This window comes from Gopherus flavomarginatus, chromosome 6, assembly GCF_025201925.1.
Source record: "Gopherus flavomarginatus isolate rGopFla2 chromosome 6, rGopFla2.mat.asm, whole genome shotgun sequence".
NCBI classification, from domain to species: Eukaryota; Metazoa; Chordata; order Testudines; family Testudinidae; genus Gopherus; species Gopherus flavomarginatus.
In genome coordinates, this window is record NC_066622.1 from 41,465,007 (window position 1) to 41,490,141 (window position 25,135).

Here is a 25,135-nt window from a genome sequence, read left to right on the forward strand (position 1 = left end):
CAGTGGAAGCAAATTATTTGAGGAAATTGCAGCTTTAACTTTGGTTCTTTACAGCACACCCTTCTTTTATATTTAAGCATAACCTTTATATGGAGAATAGCAGAGTGCAGTGAAGGAGTTATGCAGGCAACTTATCTAAAGGCAAAACTCAAATTGTTAGTTGAATATGCTCCTTGACATGGAGAACAGACTTGCACTTGCTTGAAAGATGAGCTGTTGTGCCATGCTGCCGCTTGAAACAAGAGACACTCAGACTTTCAGTGATCCCAATTAGCATAGTGACAGAAACTAGAAGTACTGTCTCATGCCATTCGAAGGGTGATAACATTTACTTCAAACACACATATTTGGGAATACATAATGCATTATAATAAAGGGAAAAAATAGACTAGGTAACACTATGTTAAGACAAACCAAAAGCTGGGAGGGGAAAAAGTAATTTTCATTTTAAACACAACTGAACCAGACAGAGGGAAACATCTCTCCAGCATATCTCCCTGCCAATGTAGGACTTAGCTTCTTCTAGTAATTTGTCTTGTCCAGTTTTAATTGCCTCTAGGGTCCGAATCAAAGCTTACAGAAGTCAAAAGAAAGAGTCCATTGAGGGGTATTTCTACAAATTCTCATTGAGGAATTGTTCTTTAGCATAATATATCTCTGTCAAGAAGTTTTTCCCAATATTCAAGTCATATTTCTTATTTAAATTTCATCTAGTTGTACGTAATTTGCCTTGTACCATTTGTGAGCTTCCAGGTACATAGCAATATCTATATTGAATCAGACAAACGGCCCACCTGCTCCAGTTCAGTCTCCGACAGCAACCAGCATCAAATTCTTTAGAGCAGGCAATTATGTAATAACTTGCCATAGGGGAAATTTTTTCCTCACCCCAGTTAGTGGTTTGTTTACACCCTGAATGATGAGGGTTTATATCCCTTATGAAAATAGAACAAAAGAAATCAATTTTTTGCTCATCACTGCATTGCCTTCAGTTTGTCAATATCTTTCTGTTAATCATGTATCGGGGGAGGGGGAAGTTAAATTCCAGGTTCAGTCACACCAACGTTGTATTGTGTTGCCTCTACATAAGCAGTTCAAAATTGCCTTGTCCTTTTTGTTAAATTTTAGACAACCAACTCTTCGGGCAGGAATGTTTTCTTATGTCTGTACAGCACATTGAGATGCTACTGGAAACAGGATAACTATTATCATCTTACATCTAACACTGTCCACTTCTCTCAGAGTAACTGCTTTCCTGTTTCTCCCTCTCATAGATCTGGATTTTAGATTATTTTTCCAGATGGTAGGTTGTATTATTCCATATTCAGTCTCATTTTTATTACTTCCTGACTATGTTTCTAATTTCTTTAGGGCTATTTGTTTCATTTCTCTGTTCTCAAGCATATTTGCAATGCCTCCCACTTTAGTGCCACCTGAAAATGCAATTAATATACACAAATACAGGCACTGCTCAGATTCTCTGCTTTCTTGGACCATCTTATCTAACCACATTCTGGTCAGACTCTGCTTCTGAGGACCCATGGAGGCTCCTCTTTTTGATTTGTAGCCTAATCAGGGTTTTATTGCCATGCTCCAGTCCTGCTTTGGGCACTATTAAGTAAAGCAGCTGCTCTCTCTCTCCCTTCCTCTCTGTAGCTCAGTAAACTTGTCTGTAAGCAGGCCCAATACATCATGCAGGAGCACTGAACATGATCAGGTAATATTTGTACAGCAATTTGATAACACAAAGTGCAAATATTACTATTAATGTGAGAAAAAAAATCAAATGTGTTCCAGAACCTCCCTCCCAATTTGTCCTCACTAATGGAGAAATTGCTTTCTTGTGCCTCACAGGAAAGGAGGTGGAAGTGGGGAAGCATTAAGGGTGGATTTTTCTAAAAGTGCTCAACTTTAGCCTGACTCTTCTCCCACTGAAGTCAATGAGAGTTCTTCTTTGACTTCAGTGGAAGCACATATTGAGATGCACATTGAGAGAGGTCTGTCATTACTAACTTAGCTTTCAGCCACTGCTGTGACAGTCAGAGTACATGCTTTCTGTAATAAACATTCTTGTAAAAATATGTAATATAGACACATGCAGATGATTCATGTGTTAATACAAAGACATGTCAACATTCCCCTTTCATCCCTATAGAGTAAATAACGTACCCAAACTATTTATCTCCAAACATTTATTTTTTTTTACTGGAGTATCAACAAGCATTACTTTTAACAGTGTAACATAGGAACTGTCCTTTTGCAAATAGCCTTTGTAGTGAAGACAGGTATTTAATGAAGGGGAAAGCAGCTGTTTTATTTTCATCTGCAGAATATACCAGCTACTTATCTAGGAAGCCTATTTTGGCTACATTTTACTGGATACGATTGGGAGATCATCAGTCTTAGCCCATAGAAGGTAGTCCTTTGCTGCAGGGTGGATTGCATTTTTGGCATGAAGCAGCATTGTGCATACTTTGAGAAAGGGTAAAGATTCTGAGAGATATTTTGATTTTTTTTCTACTGGTAACTCAGATTCTGACTTTAATTCATATCCCAGGTTTTTTGAAGAGATGTGCAGGACGTAGAAACCCATCATCCACTAATAAGATTTGTGTGACTAAATCCCAAGCAACTCTAAAATGCAGATAACTGTGTCATATGTTTCAATATCCTCATTAAAATGGATTTCTCGTCTCATTAATAAGATTTTTATTTTAGTTTTTACTCTGCTTTTATTTACTTTCTGTAAAAGTGCAAAGCAAAGTCATTAGCTGTAGATCAACAGTTTCATCTTCACAGAAAGTATAATCCTGAACACATTACTTCAAGTGTGAGGAAAGATGGCAATAGATGAAGCCTTATTTGATTTTCATGTGACTAAATCAAGAGATAAGCATGGTTTATGGGAAAATAACTTGGCACTGTCCAATACTTCTAGAACTGTGCATTCCCAGTATTTCAGGAGATACAGATTTTCAGAAAGGGCTTCACCACACTACAGGCAAATACACATATGTAGCTACATGCTAGAAACTTGCTCCACTTCAAGTTAGCTGTGTGTATCCCACTGAAGAACAGTAAGCAAGCATAATAAAAATGATATTTATATTTCCCACTGATATAGTATATTGTGGAAAACACCATTGAATTTTGTTTCATACCTACATATAGCATAAAGATGAGAAAGCAATGGAGAGGTATTTCTTAACTAAGTGCTGGTTACTCTAATAAGATGTCTTTTACTATAATCATTCCTGTTTCCAATTTATGTAGCTTTCTTCAAAAACTAAGAGAGGTAAAACAGTGAAGGTAACTTTTATGCCAGTGTTTCATAGTGAGTACAGACTCCCAATACCATATCACATCTCTAAAAGGAACCTGTATCAAATCAAGTGTCAATTTGATAATATCAAATAGTCTGATTTATTTGTTCACTTTCCTCTTTGGACCCTAGGAAAGTCCATGAATTAAGGGTTTTAGTTGTTTGGGTTATCCAGCGAAATACTGTAAACAAAACTAAAAACAAAAATGTTTTGCAAATTTTACAACTTAACCATCCATAACATCCACTTAGACAAACTGTACAAGTTTCATGTTTTCTTTAGATTTTGCTGATCCCCAAGGAAACAAAGTACGATCTTCTTTAAGGAGGTAGGGAAGTGAATTACCAACAAATCAGGAAAACACTGTTCTGGAGATAAAGAAAATTTATTGTTCCAAAGTATTTTCATCAACACCGCACTTCATTAAAACCCAACTAGTGTGAATGCACAGAACTGGGTAACTCTTCCCTAATTAGTTTCAAAGCTGTAACAACACACCCTTGGAGACACGGCTTAGAAAATTAAAGATGGCCTCTGCATAAAGGACAGGCAGAGAACGGCATCACTGAGGTATGAGTCCATTTCTTTCAGGTAAATTACTGCATAGATATCTAGGCTTAAGATCTGACATTACTCTGAATAGCCTTTATAGTATCTTATAACAACAACGAAAATACATTGTATTTGAAACCAAAAGCAGCATATTACACATGCACTGGTAGAAAACATCGGTGTACAATTGCTGATGTTGAAGATACAGTACACAACTTGGATGTTCATTGAAAAGCATACTAATCAGAATCAGATCTCTCTTCTGTGAAAAAAAAAGTCTACGTGGGCTTATTAATAAAAATGGAATCCTCAGCATTCAGCTGTTGTTGGTATAACATGAACATACAGAGTCTTCGTATTCAAGGTCTTCATGGAGGTGTCCTTTGTAATCTCTGAACAAAAGGCAAGAGAAAAGATGGAACAGAATTAGCAATCTCTATACAACAGGACACTGTCAACACTCTTATTTCCATTTTCTGAAATAATAATCCAGCTCTTTATCTCAGCCAAAATGATGCTTGGTCAGGAAATCCTCAGCTGAAATCAGAGCCTGTTATGATAATGCAATAAAGTAAAAGAAGAGATCAGCATACATTAAGCTTGCCACTCAAACATTTTCAAGGTACTAGTATGGTTTCAACAAAGCTAACATGCAGTTTAAGACTGAAGGACACACACATCCCAAAATATTTTCTGGGACAAAGCCCTCAGCAGTTTCAAGGCTCATAGTGTTATGTGGATGATGATGATGATGATGATGATGATGATGATGATGATGATAGGAAGACAATGTTACATTGCAATAATATGAGATCAGGAGTCCACTATGAAGAAGTTAACAGTACAACATGATGAAATTGTAGGATTCCTTAAATGGTACCAAAGTCCCCATTTTCTATTTCTTCTTAGTCTCTGATCACTTATGTACTAGAACTGTGTAGCTCAAAAGCTTGTCTCTTTCATCAACAGAAGTTGGGCCAGTAAAAGATATTACCTCATCGACCATAAAACTCTCAGACTTTGGTACATAAATGCTTTTCTCTTCATCTTATCTTTCTGCAGCATTAATGATTCTGAACTGTGCTGGTTGTGGCATTCAGTGGAAGAACAAAAAATCCTGACTCTCAACTCCATAAATACTAATGTAAACAGAGAATATAAGCATACTGGGCTGCATGTGAAGTACAGATTTTTCACTTCGTCATGATAGAAAATCACCTCTCCTGCTAGATGTCTTCCAAATAAAATTATCTGAGCAGCATAAAGTGTTCAAGGATATTTGGGAAGTTTTCAATAGACATAATACTCTGATAATTGTTTACATTCATTCCTCCACATGGTTGCCTGCTCCAAGAAGCTTTAGCTGAGCTCAGTGCTACTAAGAATACAACATTCAGAGAAAGAGAAAAGGGGTGGGAGAAAACTAGGTGAAAAAAAAAATCTGTAGTCAGTGTAAGTGAGTTGTACGTGAGCATATTTAGATGTTTATTTTAGTCTTCTTCCATTAAATAATACATGCTACAGATTTAAAAACAAGCTACAGATTTAAAAACAAAGAGTTTAACAAATAATAGAAGAGTCGGTATACTTCACCACATGTATTTATAACTTAAATAAGCCATATGCTACTGGTACACTGTCTTCCATTTCCTTTTGTAAAATTAAGTGAAAACAAAAGCAGCACATAAAGTATGAAAAAGTCATTTTATTTAACACTCTGCACTTGAGAAGTGGATTAGTGTGACCAAAACTAAGAGAAAAAACAAAGTCTCATGGAAGTCTGATGGATTAATTTCTTCTATACTATCTTAGTAATAAAGGACTTTTGGCTCTGACTTCCCTACTCTAAGCAATTTGTCCTGAATTGATACTCTCAGTAGCGTCCCATCAGAGCCCGCTTCATTACAGCAGGACCATTGTTTCTCTGTGGAGTTCTATAAAGCTCAGTGGGACTCTGCACAGGCAGAGGGCCTCTCTTGCAGGAGCATATAGGGAATGTATTGCAGCAGTGAAGTGAGGCCACATCTAGAGTCAAATGTACCACAACAATTCTCCTCAGCATAGGAGACAGCTGAGCTAAACAGCTTTCAATTCTGGAACATTAGAAGGAATGCCCATACTAAAATCTGCAGCAATTTAATATTCTGAATGATTAAGAATATATAAGTTACACGCAACAACTGGGCAAAACTACAGTGATGAAATCAGCTTGATTCATATTCTGTATTTTATACATGTTCAGTGTTCACTGTCCTGTTACCTGGATGAACATCAGTTTCTCTCAGTATCACAGGTACAACTCACCTGACTATTCAGTGGCTATTTTTACCTGTTTGAAAAAGAATCTAAGACCATTCTGATGTGAAAAAATAACATTGAGCCACCTGATTCAGATTATTGTGACATCACACCCCATATGTATCTTCTGCAGCAGTACTTTTTTTACACCATTTTTCATGAAGCATGGCATTACATGATGGCATGCCTAGAGAGTTAACATTTGGAAGTGTTTTAGGACCAGTTAAAAATAGTGTCAAAAATATTAGTGCAGGGATGGTCCCCATTACCAAAGCTGACTGAAAACCACCAAACTTTTGCTCTAGGTTGGTGGTTTCCATGAAAAACCAAGTGCACCAAATGAAATTAAGTCTTATTATGCACTCCCGGACCATGACTCCACAGCTAAATCAGAGCTGAGTTTTACACTTAGGGTAGTCTATACTATCTGCCAGATCAGAAGGTAGTAATCGATCTATCGAGGATCGATTTATTGCATCTTGTCCAGATGCGATAAATCGATCCGCAAATCAACACCCATACTCCACCTCGGCAGGAGGAGTAAGCAGCATCCATGGGGGAGCCGCGGCAGTTGACTTGCCGCTGTGAGGATGGCCAGGTAAGTCGAACTAAGATACTTCGACTTCAGCTACGCGAATAGCTGAAGTTGTGTATCTTAGACCAATCACCCCTCAGTGTAGACCAGCCCTAAAGGCAGGAATTATGGTAACAATTGCCAAAATAGATTAGTGTAGCTGTCTTGTTAAATATAATAATGTATTCCACGTTGTGCCAGACTGGTAATTTAAATCTTCTTTCCAAAACAATGTACATGGAGTTCTAAGGATTATTTGGTGACGACTGTTCCACAGATAGGAGGATACGTTTCAAAATTCCATGGTAAGAAGTGCTTGTTATCAGAGAACAATAGGAGGCTATATGTCATCAACAGAAGTGATGCACTTGTGGAGAATAACTGCCTGGAAAAGAACGGAAATTAGTCTTAAAAATCAATTCAGAGCTGCTCTTCCATTGTGGTGGCTTGCTATGGCCCAAGTGTAGGGGAGAGTTGGAGATAGCAGGCACATTACCTGACCTAAGGATAGCTCTTTCAGATAGCAGAATGGTAGAAGATCTTGCCAGATGTTTCACAAACATTGCCAAGCCTGTCAAATATCTCTGCTACATCTATGAAGCAGGATTGCTTTATGTTCCTGTAAATACTAACTATAGTCTCTGAATTGATTTTAAGACTAATTTCCATCCTTTTCCAGGCAGTTATTCTTCACAGGTACCTCAATTCTGTTGGTGACTGTGGGGTTTTCAGTTTGTCCCTCTCACTTAGTCTACATCAAATGCACTTCTTTTACAACTAAAATTTACTTTTTTCTTAGATAACTGCCCGGGGAGCTGAAAGTCAAACTGGACTCTTTCCTTCTCACGCGTCACCTTCAGTAATACAGGTGTCACAGGTCAAATTAGATATGCACCTGGGTAACTATTAGCCTTCGAGGGGGGAGCGTTTCTCAACACAATTAGCCTTCAAATTGGGTTGCACCAGAGCAGCTATATTTTACCAGTGGTGACACACAGGAAGAAAAAGAACCAAGCTCAAGACTCAGAGCCCAGGATGACTCTGCATGGCTGTCATTTAAAAATGTTTTATTTGTAAACTGAGCCAGTTTTGTATGGAATTAATAAGACAAATCATGGACCTTCATGACTACATTTTTACAGTCTCTTTTCAGAGCAGACTTCCATTTTAAGTATTTTAAACCCAAATTACAAAAGGTCAGGGCACTAATTCATTTAAGTAATTAACACTTCTTCCCCTCAACCGCTCCCTTACACCCCTCCCCCCCAAAAGATTCTCTCATTAATAAAATAATTTAAAATAAATTATTCTGAAGCAGAGTAAAGCCAAATTCACTGTTGAGTCACTCAAATTGTGAACTTCGTCCCAACGTTTTTTTAAAATTATTTTTAAACACGATTGATTATATAATACTTGCTTGAGATGGGTTTATCATCACCATCACATGGTTAGAGGTACGCTGTAACCTTACTCAATGCATAACCTCATTAAGAAATAGTCAAATATCTTCCCCTTTATTATTGTAAGATAGTTTTAATTTGGAATATGAAATAAAAATACACTAGATAGGGCTTGTGTTCTAAACCAAATATATTTCAATTAGGTTTTACTGTAACTGTTAATGGTAATCTTTTCCTAGCTCTGTTGAAATTCTGAGGTCTCAGATACTTTGCCCAGCAGTGTAACCTGACAGCCTTATTTAGGCAAAATTTACCATTCTAACATTTATTTCAGAGAGATTTTTCCAGGAGTTCCATAACAAAAAAATTATAGAAGTGAGGACATGCAGTTTCTTTCTTTGACACAAAAACATTTTAAAAAAGCCTTTCAAAACACAGTTCAGCCTGTGAGAAACATTCCAACACCTGGCACCAGCAGTTTTACAATTCCAGCTGATATTTTATCAAGTTCTTTAACTATTTACCAATGAGTAAATTATTATTTTGTATTAGAAGTAGCCCTAAAGAGTTAATAAAAAAAATTAGACTCTCCAAGACTATGAAATACCAGAGCTGCTGTTTGCCATTTCAAAGTTTTAAACATTTTCTGGAGTTGTGGCTATAATGATAGATGGATAAAAAGATTGTTAAAAAATAAGTAAAACTGCAGAAATATGCAGTCCCATTAATTGTACTAAAAAATTTTACAGAAGCCCCAAAATATAATTTACTCCAAAATAATTATTTTCTCTAAAAACATTGGCTAGATATTGATCTTGGCTCATTGTGGCAGATAATTTAATGTAATGATGTCATAAAAAAGAATTAGAGTAATATAACTCAATCTGTGTATTTATACTATAAAAAGTGTTGCCAAATCACTTCCTATATTACATCATATTAATAGGGAAAAGGAAAGTGAGAATTTAAATTGAGACAATAGAATTGTAACCATTACACACACAATGTGTTAGCTACATAAATCAGCCTGTAAACCAAATGAAAGTACTATGCCTCTTGGGGCTCAGGTATGATTTAGAGAATGTTCCACTCAGGGCTTTTAGCCTTTAAAGAAGGGTATTTACAGAAACTGCAGCACATTTTAAATTTACATGTTATGTAAAAATTATGGTTTACCCATGGATGGATGGTATGACTTTCCTTAACTCAATTTATACTTTATTTAACCTTAAGAGTAAATCTATCCATTTTCATTTGTGTAGGAATTATACTATAAAAATGTACTAGCTACTGTACTGGTATATTTTGCTGCAGAGAAAAAAAGTCTAAAGACATTCCTCATTTTTTTCCCTCCAACACTGGATAACTGTACATTACATAGTAAAATAAATGAGAAAAACAATTTCAAGCCAGTATTTTCTCTGTGATAATTATCTGAGCAGCTAAACTGATCATTCGTTGCACTGAGATCTTTCTGCCCTGCAATAACACTGAAAGAAACTAACGACTGATGAAGTTTTAACAACGAAGTGTAACATCAACTGCTGCCAAATGACACTGTTCTCTCAAGTCAGCAAGATTTCACATACAGCTACATTTACACAAATTAAAACTGTTCAGGGTATATTCTGTTTCTATGTCTTCTGCAGTGCTTTAATGGTGGTAATTTTCATTCCTCTATATTTATTAACATCAATCTGCAAATTATCATTAGCATGAGTTCAAACTAGCATTGGACAGTCACAACATTTCACAACCATCTCACTTAAGAAAAGATCTTTTGGATAACCAGTATTTGTGGTTCACATGAAACAAGACCTAGTATGACCTAGTACTAAAGCCCATCATGTTCCTGATCCTGAGTCTTGGCTCAGATGATAATTTTGGAGTGACTAGAACCCATCAAGTAGACAATTCTGGGGTTATGGTCTCCCCCAGAACAGATTCTGAAGTGCACAAATACAACCAAACACTTATCTCAATACAATGAAAGCATTCATAATATTTGAAGACTAGCACATATTAACACTGAACACAGACTCAAATGGACTACTTTGAACATTAGTGTGAGCAATTCATAGATGAACTCAGTAGAAGAGCTTCATGATTGTGAAAGCATAGGCTGGTGGAATTAAACCGGGTAATGCTGAATCAATTGTTCAAAATGAAAAACAACAGGTAAAAAAGTATCACTTGCTCAGATTCCAATCTATGCAACAATTCTGAAATGCCTGCTCTGATCCATACTAATATACTCCTTTCCTCCATTCCCTTTCGCCAAAAGAAAAAAAAAAATATCGAGCCAGTCCTACAACAATGTGCAGTTTACTGCAAAACAGATTCTCAAATTCTGATCTGCTACTATTTAAATTATTTTTTTCCCCTCTAAGCAGAGACTTCTTTTTAAATATACTCATCACATCAGTACATACCTAACATTTTCATTACTGACTGACCTTTCAGTTTCAACTGAAGAGGCTCCTAGAGAACTGTTCTTAGCCATTTCAGCCAATGCATGCAACTGCACTACTCATGCAGAATTTTACTACATGAAAAGTACTCTGTTGGTATGTATATGATGTACTTTGGATAAAATAAATTTAATATGATTAAATATAGGTTTGAGACCTGAGATCAGATGCACTCAAGTCTGATTAACACAAGATAATTAGAAAGAAATGTAGACTGTAGGCAACTAAGTTAATCCACTGGAATCCAATTAAAAGGATATGTCACTGTTGTTGAAGAGAAAAAACAAAGTACACAAGGAAAAAAATCCACAGTATACTCAGGCTTTAAGTAACTTACCCTGTGTTTGTGCTTCATCTAGGAACAATTTTAGCCTCCTGCTCCTGAGTCCAAACACTTTTGCTGTTTCATAGAGAAGACCTTGATATGTTAGTCCATTCTGACCAACTGGGTTTTCCATTAGAAGAGTTCCCACCACTCCTTTCAGACACTCTAAGGAAACAAATTGTGTATTATTGCAATCTGAGTGGGGAAAATTGCCTCATACTATACAGTTGCATTTGTCTTGACCCATAAGCTTAGGACTTGTTCCTTCAACTCACCTGTTTCCTCAACAGCATTCCTTAATAGCATTCACTTACCCATGTCTAAGCTAAAATACAACAAATATCTATCACAGAGTCATCGCTGGAAAGTTGTCTTTTTGAGCGATAAATCCATAAGCACTGAACTCTGTGAGCATATCAAAAAATAAAAGGAAATCACTAGCTCCCCTACAATGGGCAGGCCACAGTAGCTGAAGAGGGGTTATGGAAAACAAATATTTCAGTATGACACAGGTGATCTACTCTTTAACAGAAGTACAGATCATAAATGTTCAAGGAAAAACATCAAATATATTGCTGATCATGGTCCTATTTTCTGCCCAGGGTCAGCCCACGCCGATTTCCAGTGACTTCAAACGGAGTCCATGCAGGGCAGTTCTTTGCACAGAATCCAGGCCTAAAACAAACCCTTCACTGGAAAGGCAAGTCCTTTGGAGGCAAAGTAATGAGGGAGGGGAGGCAAAATAATGAGCATACAATGGTTTAATGAAAAATAAACCAAAATTATACACATATCTTGATCTCTAGATTGATAATGAAATAATTCCCCTACTTCTTAAATTTGCATATAAGCAATGGTTTTGATTCCTGCATCATGCATTCAGTGACAATCCCATTACAAGAGAAGCTGGCCTTTTCAAGCCAATTTTAGGCTTTTAGCCTTTTAGAACAAGTTTTGCATATGCAAACCAATAGTTAGAAACAGGAGAACAATTCTGAAACTCATATTTAAATGCTAATAAGACCATCATCCCCCCTCTCAACTTATCTTTTTCCCTTTTTCAAAAGTGAGGAAAAACTAAAACTCAATGTCCACTTTGTACATTAGAAAGTTTCTATTATATGGGATACAATAAGTGGAACACACCAACTACCAACCCAAAGATATGTATAGATCTCACATGAATAGTGTTGTCCAAAACTTAAATTACGGCAGATAAAACCAGTAACTGAAATGAGAAATATCCTACATACAGTACCTTGTGGTTTTGCATTCACTAGCTGTAAGTTGATATACTGGCAGAGGAGGGTATCATGGGCATTGATCAAAGCAGGGGCTGATCCTGATGTCACATGAAGAGTCTTTCCACTGAGACTCAGTAAGTCAGTGTTGCTCAACAGTTCTGAAATGAAAAATGAGACCTGTCAGGCCATTAAAGGCCAACTAACATCTAGCTCTCATCTGATTAACTGACAGAGTATTTCTAGCTACTGTTTCCATTACAGAAATGATTTCCTTTCTCAAGAGAGATATATTTCTTCATTCTGAAAAGCGTAAGTGAACTTGTGCAGTGAGTTAAGAGATACTTTGTATCATAAAACAAAGTATCTCATCTGCTATGGAAATTAGCATGTCAAGCATAATGGGCTCAGAATGCACAACAGCACTATAGTGCAAAAAACTTCAAAGATTGTGTAAGAGGCTGGGAAGTTAAGATGATGTCACTTAGAAGTGCAGCCCTAGTACAGGAAAGCCAGGAAACTCACCCACTCGGCAGGTCAATTTCTAGAATCATAATGATATATACATATAATAAATAAAAATTTTGCTTGATAGTTTATAATAAGCCAGCAATGATTCCTTTGCACCAGCGATTTCCAAATCATCAAATTAAAACTTAAGTCTTTGTTTCTATCTCAATTTTGTTAGCTGAAGCATCATAGGACATGTTTTAGACAATGGTTTATTCAAGATATTTTTCTGATGCTCCAGGTGCCAATTAATGCAAAGGCAGTGGATAATAAAATGATTTGATCATGTATGAAGCCCTTGGCATTTGCATGTAATACCCAAAACAGAGTAAAAAAGCAACAACTAAAATGCTTACTTTCTCCTGCCCCCTTTTTGATAAGCACATGGCCTGGAGAGATGGAGCTGGCATCTCTCGGAGAGAGGTGACTCACAACAAGCAGAGCTTGACTACATGAGACTCAGTGTGTAGCAAAGTCAGGCTGTAAATCAGCAGTAAACTAGCATGCCGTGCATTGTTTCCATGTAGACAAGCCCACATACATATCTATATAATAAGATTCCAGTCATGTCACTCTGAAGCCTAAAATGTCTGTTGTGTCAGTGTGAAATGATGGAAGCAGCTACAAGCATGGCTGAGAACTCTCCTTGTGCAGAGTATCACCAGGCTGAATTATCTCTGTTTTCTTTCCTGCTACCCTCCAATTCTTAGTTCTCAGCCATTTTGATTTAATGAATTACACTCATGCAGTGTACAGATACTGTAAGACAAGAATCTATGACATGCCAAGAATCCTAAACTATTATGATATCAGAGATAACTGTACAGTGAAGGTGGTGATTGGCTGAGTTAAATTGCATGTAAAAGTTTCATGGGTTGTATGAGGAAGTATTGCACAAACAGTGGATTACTTGGCCCAACTTTAGGCACCCACATAAATCAACACAAACCTCTGAGACATAAATCAAACACAGTCACCCACACATGAACACAACCGGCAAAACAATGACCCTAAACATCACTCTGAAGCCCAGAATGTCTGCTGAATTGGTGCGAAGTGATGGAAACAGCCACAACAGCAGTTCTCAACCAGGGGTCTGAGGTCACCTGGGAGGCGGCAAGCAGGTTTCAGGGAGTCCACAAAAATAAACCAGACAGCAGGGCCAGCGTTAGACTCATAAGGGCCCAAGGAAGAAAGCTGAATCCCAAGCCCTGCTCCTCAGAGCTGAAGCCAAAGCCCGAGCAACCTAACTTCATGGGGCCACATGTGGCATGGGGCCCTGGGCAGTTGCTCTGCTTGCTACCCCCTAATGCCAGTCCTGGCTTTTAATCTAGTGAAAAACAGCTGTTGTGGCACAGGTGGGCCATGGAATTTTTATTGCACGTTGAGGGGAAGAGAGATTGAGGGGAGGAGCTCAAGAAAAAAAAAGGAGAACCCTTGAGCTATAAGCGTGGTTGTGAGCTCTTTTTGCTTAGAACATCACCAGGTTCAATCATCACTGGGATTCATGGTCTGTTACTATCCAATTATTTAAAGTTCTTAGCCATTTTTGGCTTTAAAAATATCACATACAACTTTACAAATTACACCTGTGAGATAGCATGGGCTTTCAGTTGCTCACAGTGAATATCTAAGCTTGTGGGTATAACATTTGGAATAAAAAAGTATTTTCCCAACTAAGCCACTAACCAAAAACCCAAAGATTTTAAGATACTAAAACGTCCTGACTGGTAAAATGAGACCACAGAAGGGATAAATAATTTAGAACACTTTGTCAATGGACTTCACTAAAGCTGATATGGCTAAGTTTTCCCTTCATAATGCTGAATCAGATAATGACAAACCTAACCAATGACCCTCATCACTTGGTGATGACACAGCACCTTCAGCTGTATTCCTCTTGGTTAATATGTTCTGACAAGTGTATTGCTTCTGTCGGTTCATTTCATTTCATTTTAATGGGGAATTAATGGTATGGTACGGTACATCTTACTCCAAAGATCAGGGGGAATATTTGATGCAACAGCGAGTATATAAGGAAACAAAATATTCCACAAGATCATTAGGCAATAAAGAAATGATTTCTCATGAAACTGGCCCATTTCAGGAATAAAGGGCCAGATTAAAGCTAAACTTAAATGCTGAAGAGGATGTGTTTACATGTGTATGTGTCTGCTGTCTCTAGAGGGTTAACTGTTATTTTTCAAACAAAGCAGAAAAAAAAGTAACTAATGCACAATACTCAAATTCTACTGCTTAGAATTTATAATGCAGAGAGACCTAGTAGCAGTTATTTTTAAGCTGCATGAAACTAGAGCAGCTGTGCCTAGCACTGTCATGCACTAAACCCATGATTACTATGTATTAATTATATAGCACCTTAAATGTGCAAGGTGTTTTACAGAACAAGAGACATGGCCCAAGGAGCTCACAGTAATACTGGATAGCTGGAATAATCCAGGTAGGAGGTGGACAAGCATGAGTGGCAGAAATCGTGATTTATCTTTCAAGTAACTCTAGTATTTTGCATCACAGGGCCGTTGCCATGTCAACACAGAGACAACTTTCCAGCTGCAATATTGTCACTATTTACCTTTTTTTTTTTTTTTAAGTCTTTCAGAGTAGATGGAATCCAATATTTTCACATACTTGTGAAAAAGTGTGAAAAATCACAAACCATCAATGTACATCAATATTAAAGCTTTCAAATAGCCTTCAGTTTAGCCTGGGAGCGGAGATTTGTAGTAGGAAAGTACAGCCATTCAACTGGGACTGCCAGTAAGATGGACTTCCCAAAACCACAGTCCTTTTCATTGTAGGCCTAACCACGCCCAAGGGGCAAAAATTTAGCCTATCCACAACTGCACAATAAGTACATTTTATCTTAACTTTTTAAAAAAAAATACTTTTCATTTTAAATGGTTGTCAGCTTGATTTATTTTCTGCTGAGACCCTTTGTCCTGGACACCATAGGAAGAAAGACTAGACATCAGGAATGTGATTTAACTAGGCCACAGCTTCATTAAGAAACACATTTGAGAATTATCCAGCAATAAATTGTCCAGTTCAGGTTAACCTTTCTTTGTAACCTATTCCATCTGGTTGAAGGCTGCTGTTAGAGCCTCACCCTACTTGATCCCAGCATTGTCCTGGGGCCCATCCTCCCCTCATACAAGGGTTAAGTGTCTGGGGAAGAGAGGGCTGTGTCCTCGCTGTACAAGACATAAGGTGCCCCAACCCCATTCCCCACCTTCTTTAGGAGATACCCGACCCGTCACTGAACAATCACCTTAACTGGACTCCTGTAAAGTAGCAATAAAATGAACTTTACAGTCTAACCTACCACCAAGTCCCTGACGGGAATGAAAGAAAACCCACCCTATCCAGACCAATCTGGCAGTGAGGGAAAAATTCCTTCCAAGAGCCAAAAAGGCAGTTAGCACGATGCTCAGAGCAATGCCACAAAACCCAGCCCTACTTTAATATCATGGAGAGATGGGGAGAGGGTATCTTCCCTGAGCAGAATGGTACCGTTGGACAAGGGGAAGGGCTTATAAATCCTCTCCCTGGGAGCAAATAGGATGCTGCATCCTTCTGTCCAACCAATCAGCCACAGAGCCCCCCCTCCTCAAGCTCAGAGAGAGGCACAATCCTTGAAGGAGCCAACCGTTCTCCTTCTTCTGCCTACCCAGACAAAGCCCACACAACCACCTCAGACTATAGGATGTGAAGCAGGGGGGAGCGTATTCTGGTAAACTATGGTTCTACCGACTACTTATCTCTATAACTTCACACCAGACTACTTTGATTTAATTCTCCTCGTTCCAAATACAACACATTGCTGTTATTTGGAAAATTATTTTAAGGAAAGGTTTCCTTCCACAGCCAACTTTATTTTAGATGGTCTTGTTAAGCAATCCTAAACAGCAGAGTACTCTTTTCATATGGTAGAAATATTCCACTTGGTTCTGTGCAATCAACCACTTAAAGCATCCTGGCTATTATCAAGCTGAATAAGGCAAAAGGAGTGTGTCAGATAGAGAGGCTCAGTGAGGGTACCCCAAAGACATTCTACTAAAGACATAAAGATAAAAATATTTTTTCAGGAAATGAGAAACAGCAAAGGCAAAAATATAAGAAAAAAATGGTGAGGATACAGGTCTAAGGCAAAGTTACTGGTCCAGTGATGTAATGTATGGGTACAAACTTCTGCTCCTAATAACCCTGTAGGAATTTAAAGGCAACTGTTCACACTTTCCATTCACAATGATCAAATTATTACCTCCATCTCCCCCTTAATCTTGAAAAATAGCTAAAATTAAGGGTAAGTAATTTTAAAGATACAAAATAAACTTTCCATAACCATTGATCTCTATCAATTTTGCAAACACTGTCTTCAAGTTTCCTTTATATCCACACCTGTTGAACCTTGAATTGTCTAATCTGCAGAATCCATATTAACTTTAAATGCTTCAGTTTTTAAAACTTTCTAGAGCAATACTACTCAAGGTGACATGTCTATAAAAGAACTCACTACTACACTATAAAAATAAATTTCCAATTCTTGCGAATCAAAGTTTTTACTTTGCTGCAGCCAATTTTTTTCCCTTTTTTGATTTATTCATGGAGTGGTTTGGTTACTTACGGTCTTTACACTACCAGCCAATCAATTGTCCCTTAATTCTAATACAACAGAATACAAAATGTAATCTTATCATAAAACAGAATCTTGATCTCAGAGACAAGAAAATAAAGCCAGTTGTTTGCTAAGGTCTCAAGGTCACGAACTGCAACATTTTTCAGTGTTTAGTTTCTGTTGTATCAGCCACTTTATCTCTGTTATGCTTGCTAAATTATGTGTGCTCCGAACATAACCCATAAAGTGCACTTTACATTTTCATTTGTTTACAAAGTCGGAGCACAAATTCAATCCTACAAAAATATTTTCAAAATAAACTGTTCTCTAACAGAAGAAGTCTGGAGATCTTCAAACTGCTCTGCCGTAAAATACAGAAATATGGCAACAGCAAAGAATTTGACTAAAAAGGAAAATCAGTTTGTACTCAATTTAAGTTCTAACTCCATCTATTAGTGTATTTGCAAAATCATGCAACTATATTTCATGGCAGCTTGCCAACTCATGGTACGGTACTAAATTCATGAAAATGATTTCTGAAATGGATGAAATTTCATCCTAATGAGAACTGAAAAAGAAATACAAATTGGAAATGGATAGCATAACAAAAGTGATGAACACCACTTAACAGGAACTTTTAAAACCCATTTAGATTGTTTACAGTTATAAACCATTTATAAACACATTCTCATATGCTTAGTAAAAATCAGCCCTAGAATACTGGGCATACTTCCCAGGAGCTCTTTTTTAGAAACTTCATACACACAATGTGAGAAAATGATACAATAAGCGATACAAGCTGCCAATGACATTCTTTGAAAAATCGACTGAATTGCTACTGTATGCACTTTCTCAGCTTTCATCCTCTAACACCATGTACCTGATTTTCCACTGAAAACTGACAGCTTTGAATTTTTAAGGCCAAAAATGCAGGACACAGCATCTACAAGTTTAGTATAGTTTAATTTATTATCTCCTTTTGGATTTTCCAACAGCAACACACCATCTAAAAATAAAAACAAAAATCAAGAATTAAAATGTAATTTAATAAATGAGTTTGTATGTTGTAATGATGAACTACTTAGAATTGGTTTGCTATATTATGTAAAACCAATACAGATTATAGTGAATGAAAAAAAATGTCTCTCACATTTCTTTGTCCCAGGAATATGAACTATGGGTCTCCTCTTTTCTTAAATTAAGCCCATTATAAGAGGGGAAAAACCCTGTTTCTGGATAGGTTTAGTTAAAAAAGAAATCTAATCTCCATTGAAGAATTTGTGTGGGTGTCTTTCAGTAGCTTTAATCAGCTGCAATAATTCTCTACATTTTGACAGAAGTTTAAATCTTAAAGGAAGCAAAATATTTATGCATGATGCCATCTTTGTAACAAAACAGCACAGAGACATACTTATTGTATGCGATGTAGACAATTTGGGTATTTCTTGAAAAATGTAAATACAAATGTGCTCCTTCGCTACATCAAAATCCTGTGTGCAAATGTTTTATATTGTATTGGATAAATCAATATCCAATTCAAAAATATACATTGAATGTACACCTCTATCTTGATATAGCGCTGTCCTTGGGAGCCAAAAAAATCTTACCGTGTTATACGTGAAACCGCGCTATATCAAACTTGCTTTGATCCAGAGTGAGCAGCCCCACCCCCTCCGGAGCGCGGCTTTATCACGTTATATCCGAATTCGTGTTATATTGGGTAGTGTTACATTGAGGTAGAGGTGTATATTAAATGCAATATGCACTCATTAAAATCTAGCACATGCAGGCGATTGGTTTGCATATTAATCTATCAGGGGGATGTATATGCATGCAAATTAAATAAAGAGACTATAATCAAATCAATTATTTATGTATCTATTCAATGATGGCACGGTGCAGTATATTTGAAATTAAGTGAAAGTAACTGATGTGCCAATGCACGAGTGGTTTACAATTAACTGGCAGCTTGATCACTCTAAGCACCTACAGGGTAAAGTCCGAAATAGTGATGATCTATAGACATACAGTATTTTGCCCTGTAGACAGACACTGTTTTATGCTACAGATTTCTATCAAGAAAGTGTCAACATGAATATAGTAAAAGTTAAATCGGTGTTCCATCACAAATTGAGCATTCAAGTTCAATTAAAACACAAAAGACCCTCTCAGAGGCCTTTAAAAGGAGATTTAAGCTATCATTATGATATTCATAATACATATCACCTCAAAATACTGCCATCATTTCAAAAACAAAATAGTGCAATACCCAAAATCCAATTATTTTCAGTATCTTATGGGAGCTGCAACATCCCAGCTGGCATTTGGGGTTTGCTCCTCTCAGGGTGAATCTCTGCGTCCCTTTGAGACTGACATCATATTTGAACACAGAAAAATCTTATACACTTTAAAGAACGGAAGTCTTCAAAAAACAATGTTTAATCTTGTATTGGATTTATTAGTGTACTTCTCTATCAGGCATCAGTCAAGTGAGTACCACCGCTTAGGTTCTGGTAGCCTGAAGGAACATATATTTCACTGCTATGGGTGATATCACTGAATAAAACCAAATCTGAGCACTAGACCACCACCAGATAGTTGTGAAATCATTATTTCCAGGGCTGTCAATTAATCACAGTTAACTTATACAATTAACTCAAAACAAAATTAACTTGATTAAAAAAATTAATGGTGATTAATTGCAGTTTTAATCACACTGTTAAACAGAATACCAATTGAAATTTATCATAAATATTTTAGATGTTTTTCTACATTTTAAAATATACTGATTTCAATTACAACATAGAATACAATGTGTACAGTGCTCCCTTTATATTATTTTTATCACAAATAATTGCACCGTTAAAAAGATCAACAAAAATAGGTTTCTGAGTAGCAGCCATGTTAGTCTGTATCCACAAAAAGAACAGGAGTAAATAACAAATTTATTGGAGCATAAGCTTTTGTGGGCTAAAACCCACTTCATCGGATCCATGCAGTGGAAAATACAGTGGGAAGATTATATATATATATACATATATATATATATATATACATACATACATACATATATATATATACATACATATATATATATACATACATATATATATATACATACATATATATATATACATACATATACACATACACATACATATATACACACACACACACATATACACACACACAGAGAACATGAAACAATGGGTGTTATCATACACACTATAACAAGAGTGATCAGTTAAGGTGAGCATTACCAGCAGGAGAGAAAAAAAAACTTTTTGTAGTGGTAATCAAAATGGCCCATTTCCAGTAGTTGACAAGAAGGTGTGAGGAACCTTAGGAGGGGAAATAGTTTTACTTTGTGTAATGACCCATCCACTCCCAGTCTTTATTCAAGCCTAATTTAATGGTGTCCAAATTGCAAATTAATTCCAATTCAGCAGTCTCTCGTTGGAGTCTGTTTTTGAAGAGATTTTTTGTTGTAATATTGCGACTTTTAGGTCTGTAATCGAGTGACCAGGGAGATTGAAGTGTTCTCCAAATGGTTTTTGAATGTTATAATTCTTGACATCTGATTTGCGTCCATTTATTCTTTTACGTAGAAACTGTCCGGTTTGGCCAGTGTACATGGCAGAGAGGCATTGCTGGCACATGATGGCATATATCACATTGGTAGATGTGCAGGTGAACGAGCCTCTGATTGCATGGCTGATGTGATTAGGTCCTATGATGGTGTCCCCTGTAAGCAAGGACAGGCCTGTCTCCCAAGATCTGTGAAAGTGATGGATCGTCCTTCAGGATAGGTTGTAGAGCCCAACTAAAACCTCTTCAGCACATTAAGGGGCTGAAGGTGATTGCTAGTGATGACAATCCATCACTCTCACAGATCTTGGGAGACAGGCTAGTCCTTGCTTACAGACAGCTCCCAAACCTGAAGCAAACACTCACCAACAACCACACAACAAAAACACTAACCCAGGAACCTACCCCTGCAATAAAGCCTGCTGCCAACTCTGTCCGCATATCTATTCAGGGGACACCATCATAGAACCTAATCACATCAACAACGCAATCAGAGGCTCGTTCACCTGCACATCTACCAATGTGATATATGCCATCATGTGCCAGCAATGCCTCTCTGCCATGTACATTGACCAAATCGGACAGTATCTACGTAAAAGAATAAATGGACGCAAATCAGATGTCAAGAATTATAACATTCAAAAACCATTTGGAGAACACTTCAATCTCCCTGGTCACTCGATTACAGACCTAAAAGTCGCAATATTACAACAAAAAAACTCTTCAAAAACAGACTCCAACGAGAGGCTGCTGAATTGGAATTAATTTGCAATTTGGACACCATTAAATTAGGCTTGAATAAAGACTGGGAGTGGATGGGTCATTACACAAAGTAAAACTATTTCCCCCCTATGGTTCCTCACACCTTCTTGTCAACTACTGGAAATGGGCCATTTTGATTACCACTACAAAAAGTTTTTCTTCTCTCCTGCTGGTAATAGCTCATCTTAACTGATAACTCTCATTATAGTGTGCATGATAACACCCATTGTTTCATGCTCTCTGTGTGTGTTTGTGTGTGTAATCTTCCTACCGTATTTTCCACTGCATGCATCCGATGAAGTGGGTTTTAGCCCATGAAATTTTATGCTCAAATAAATTTGTTAGTCTCTAGGGTGCCACAAGTACTCCTGTTCTTTTAACAAAAATAGTATTTTCCAATTCACCTCATACAAATACTGTAGTGCAATTTCTTTATTGTTAAAGTACAACTTACAAATGTACAATAATTTTTTTTACATAACTGCACTCAAAACCAAAACAATGTAAAACATCAGCTCCTGCAAGTACATTCAGTCCTACTTCCTGCCCGCTTCTTATTTACAGTGTCACCTGAAAGTGAACACAGCTGTTCGCATGGCACTTTTGTAACCGGCTCCAACCTTACACCCCATATTCTTCATAGAAATATTGTTATGATATGAATATAGCATAACTAAGATACATTTTATGCAAGATGGGTCAAGTGAAGTATCATTAGAAAGGTTACGATTTACTGAATGTGATTAACCAATTTGTATGCATGTATCATTTCTGTACCTGGAGTTAGAAATATTGACTATGTAACAATTACAACTGTGTGTGTACTTGGGGAACGCCCACGAGACAATATGCAATCAGCCTGGATGGGCCATTAGGAAGGACAAAGCACTTTGAAGATACTAATCTCCCTCCCTCCTGAGAAGTTTCTCGGGATGCTGCTTTGATACTGCAGGGTCATGTGATCATGTCACCTGGTACTGGATACTATCTTAAAATGCTGGTATTTTTCCACAGGGTGAGAAACAAAGAATTCCTGACATATGCAAATCCTATTTAAAGCTGGAGAGTGAGTTAATCTTGGCTCTTCTCTATTGCCTCCCTGCTCAAGAAGAAAGGCTGGTGAAAATACCTGAAGAAACAAAGGAACTAAGATGAGGGGGGCTAGGGGCTGAGCCTGTAAAAGGAATCCCTGGAGATCTAAACTGTAAGCAGTGCAGTTTACCTTCAAGAAACTCTGCACTCTGCATGAAACAACATTTGGGGTGAGACCTTACTATTTGTAGCCAAATTTCTTTAAGGTATTAAGCATAGTTTGCATGTCTTGTTTTATTTGCTCAGTAATCTTTCTCCTGACTGCTATCCCTTATAATCACTTAAAATTTACCTTCTGTAGTTAATAAACTTGTTTTTGTTTTTTTTAATTCTAAACCCAGTTTGTGCAATTCATAACTGGGGCGGGGGGGAACACTCTTCGTTGTTTGCACATGCAGTGTTGTATACATAAATTAAAAAGCACTACACACACTATTTTATTTCATCTCTCATTTAAAGACTTCATTATAACAGTAAAAAACTTAGACTTCCTCAATAATCCTTTATCAAATACTATTTACAACCACTACGTAAAGGAAGTCAGCATCACCTCGAGCACATAACCTCTTTGTTCTGTTATCTATCATATTATTCCTCAATTCATCTTATGTGGCGATGGTTCTGAAACATTAAACAAAAATCTCCTACCTTGCTCTGTACCATTAATACAAGTGTTGAGATTGACATAAGCACAGGCTGGCTCAATACGATGATGTAAGCCTCCTCTGACAAGTGTGATTTCTAGTTCTGACCCCTTCAGCTAAAAAACAAAACAAAACAAGAGTATTATTTTTACTTCAATAGTACTCTATTAAGATAGATAAAAAACAAAACAAAACATATGCCTCAAAATAAGCAAATGAGGACATTTCTATGGATCATTATATTAAAAAATAATTACATGAGAACATAATACAATGGTAAATTCCATAGTGTTCTCTCTCTGAGGAGCTCAGAAAGAGTTGTGAATATGAATAAATTCACCCTTACTATGCCTATGAGATAAGGGGGGGGGGCGGCAGGAAGAACTGGAGAAGACAGAGCTTGAATGCCCTAATTTTCTGAAATGCAGTGGGCCACATATCCCACTGAAGTCAATGGGGACCGCAAGTGCACAAACACCTTTGAAAATGAAATCACAAATGATTTGCCCAAGGTCAAACAACAAGACAGAGGCAGAGCTGAGAAAAACTTCCATCTCCTGAATTTCAGTCCCATGTCCAAACCACAAGCCTACTCCTAACCCCACTTTCCACCATGTTGTGAAGTTCTATGCAAAAACTTCCTAAACCCCCTGGAATATGGAGACACACACATGAACTGTAGGCTGGTTTTGTTCTCCTGCTTCTTCCCCCAACAACCTAAAATCAGAAATACCCTGCAATTAGTCAGAGAGTAAGTTCTTAGCAAGCAAAAACACCTTAATCATGGACTATGCTATTTAAGTAATGCCTAGCAATGAAGCAGAGCATTCTCTTCTTGACAGCAGAAAAGTCAGCATTTCCTGGTAATGGATTCTTCACATGCTTAAAGCTTTGTTTTTACTTTATTCTTATTCAGTTCAGGATTCTTCCACATTAACACATGCAGAAGTGGACAGGATAAAAAAGAAGGCAGGTGTGTGTTCTTTGGGGTATACAGAACCTTATGGTTCTTGGAAGCACCTCATTTTAACAATTCCCAGACCTACTCCCCCCCGTCTGAAATTTATTCAGACATGTCTGACAATAACTGAGAAAACATAACTGATATCCTATAGCAGGTATAAAAATAACCATGCAATAATATACATTATATTATTTGAGAACTAGTATGGGATCATGTAAATCAACAATATTTTAATGCATACATTCGAAAAGAGCTAAGGTTTTCGTTACAAGCCAACTTTTTTCTATGGCACTCACAGTGGTATCTGACTACCCCAGAAACATTAATTCGCTCTTGCATCACCTCTGTGAGAAATGGAAATAATTTTATTTTCATTTTGCAGATGGGGAACTGAGGGATAGAGAAATTAGGTGACTTGCCCATCATCATACAGGAAGTCTGTGACAGAGCTGGAAAAACAAAATATAGTTTGTAGTCTCAGTCAAACATTAACTTTCATGGAAGTTATAGTTGTAGCCCATAGGATTATTCTGCTAGCTATTAGATCCTACTAATCCAGCCAGCAGTATCAATTAATATGTTTTTTTTTCTGAAATTAATCCATTTTATTCTTATATTTTATCAGTATTAATTCCTTGGACTTTAGGATGTGTTGAGGCATGTGTTTCCTAATAATAAGTTTTGCTGAAATGCAAGAAGCCTCCCGGCCTGTAAGATCCGGTAAAAACTGCTATATAGCAAAAAAGTATAATCAG

At 37.1% G+C, this 25,135-nt stretch overlaps 1 protein-coding gene across 4 annotated transcripts in view; it reads right to left on the reverse strand.

The window, feature by feature from the left end:
• Positions 1 to 3,689: 3,689 nt before the first annotated feature.
• IARS1 (isoleucyl-tRNA synthetase 1) overlaps positions 3,690 to 25,135 on the reverse strand; it is a 219,067-nt gene continuing 197,621 nt past the window's right edge. For all 4 annotated transcript variants that reach the window (XM_050957730.1, XM_050957732.1, XM_050957731.1 and 1 more), the window contains 5 exons: positions 23,421 to 23,532; positions 18,211 to 18,336; positions 12,202 to 12,345; positions 10,956 to 11,108; positions 3,690 to 4,267 (listed from right to left, as the gene is read on the reverse strand). In XM_050957730.1, coding sequence (XP_050813687.1) covers positions 4,185 to 4,267; positions 10,956 to 11,108; positions 12,202 to 12,345; positions 18,211 to 18,336; positions 23,421 to 23,532 — 618 coding nt within the window. In that variant the 3' untranslated portion in view covers positions 3,690 to 4,184. The remainder of the gene's footprint in view (positions 4,268 to 10,955; positions 11,109 to 12,201; positions 12,346 to 18,210; positions 18,337 to 23,420; positions 23,533 to 25,135) is intronic.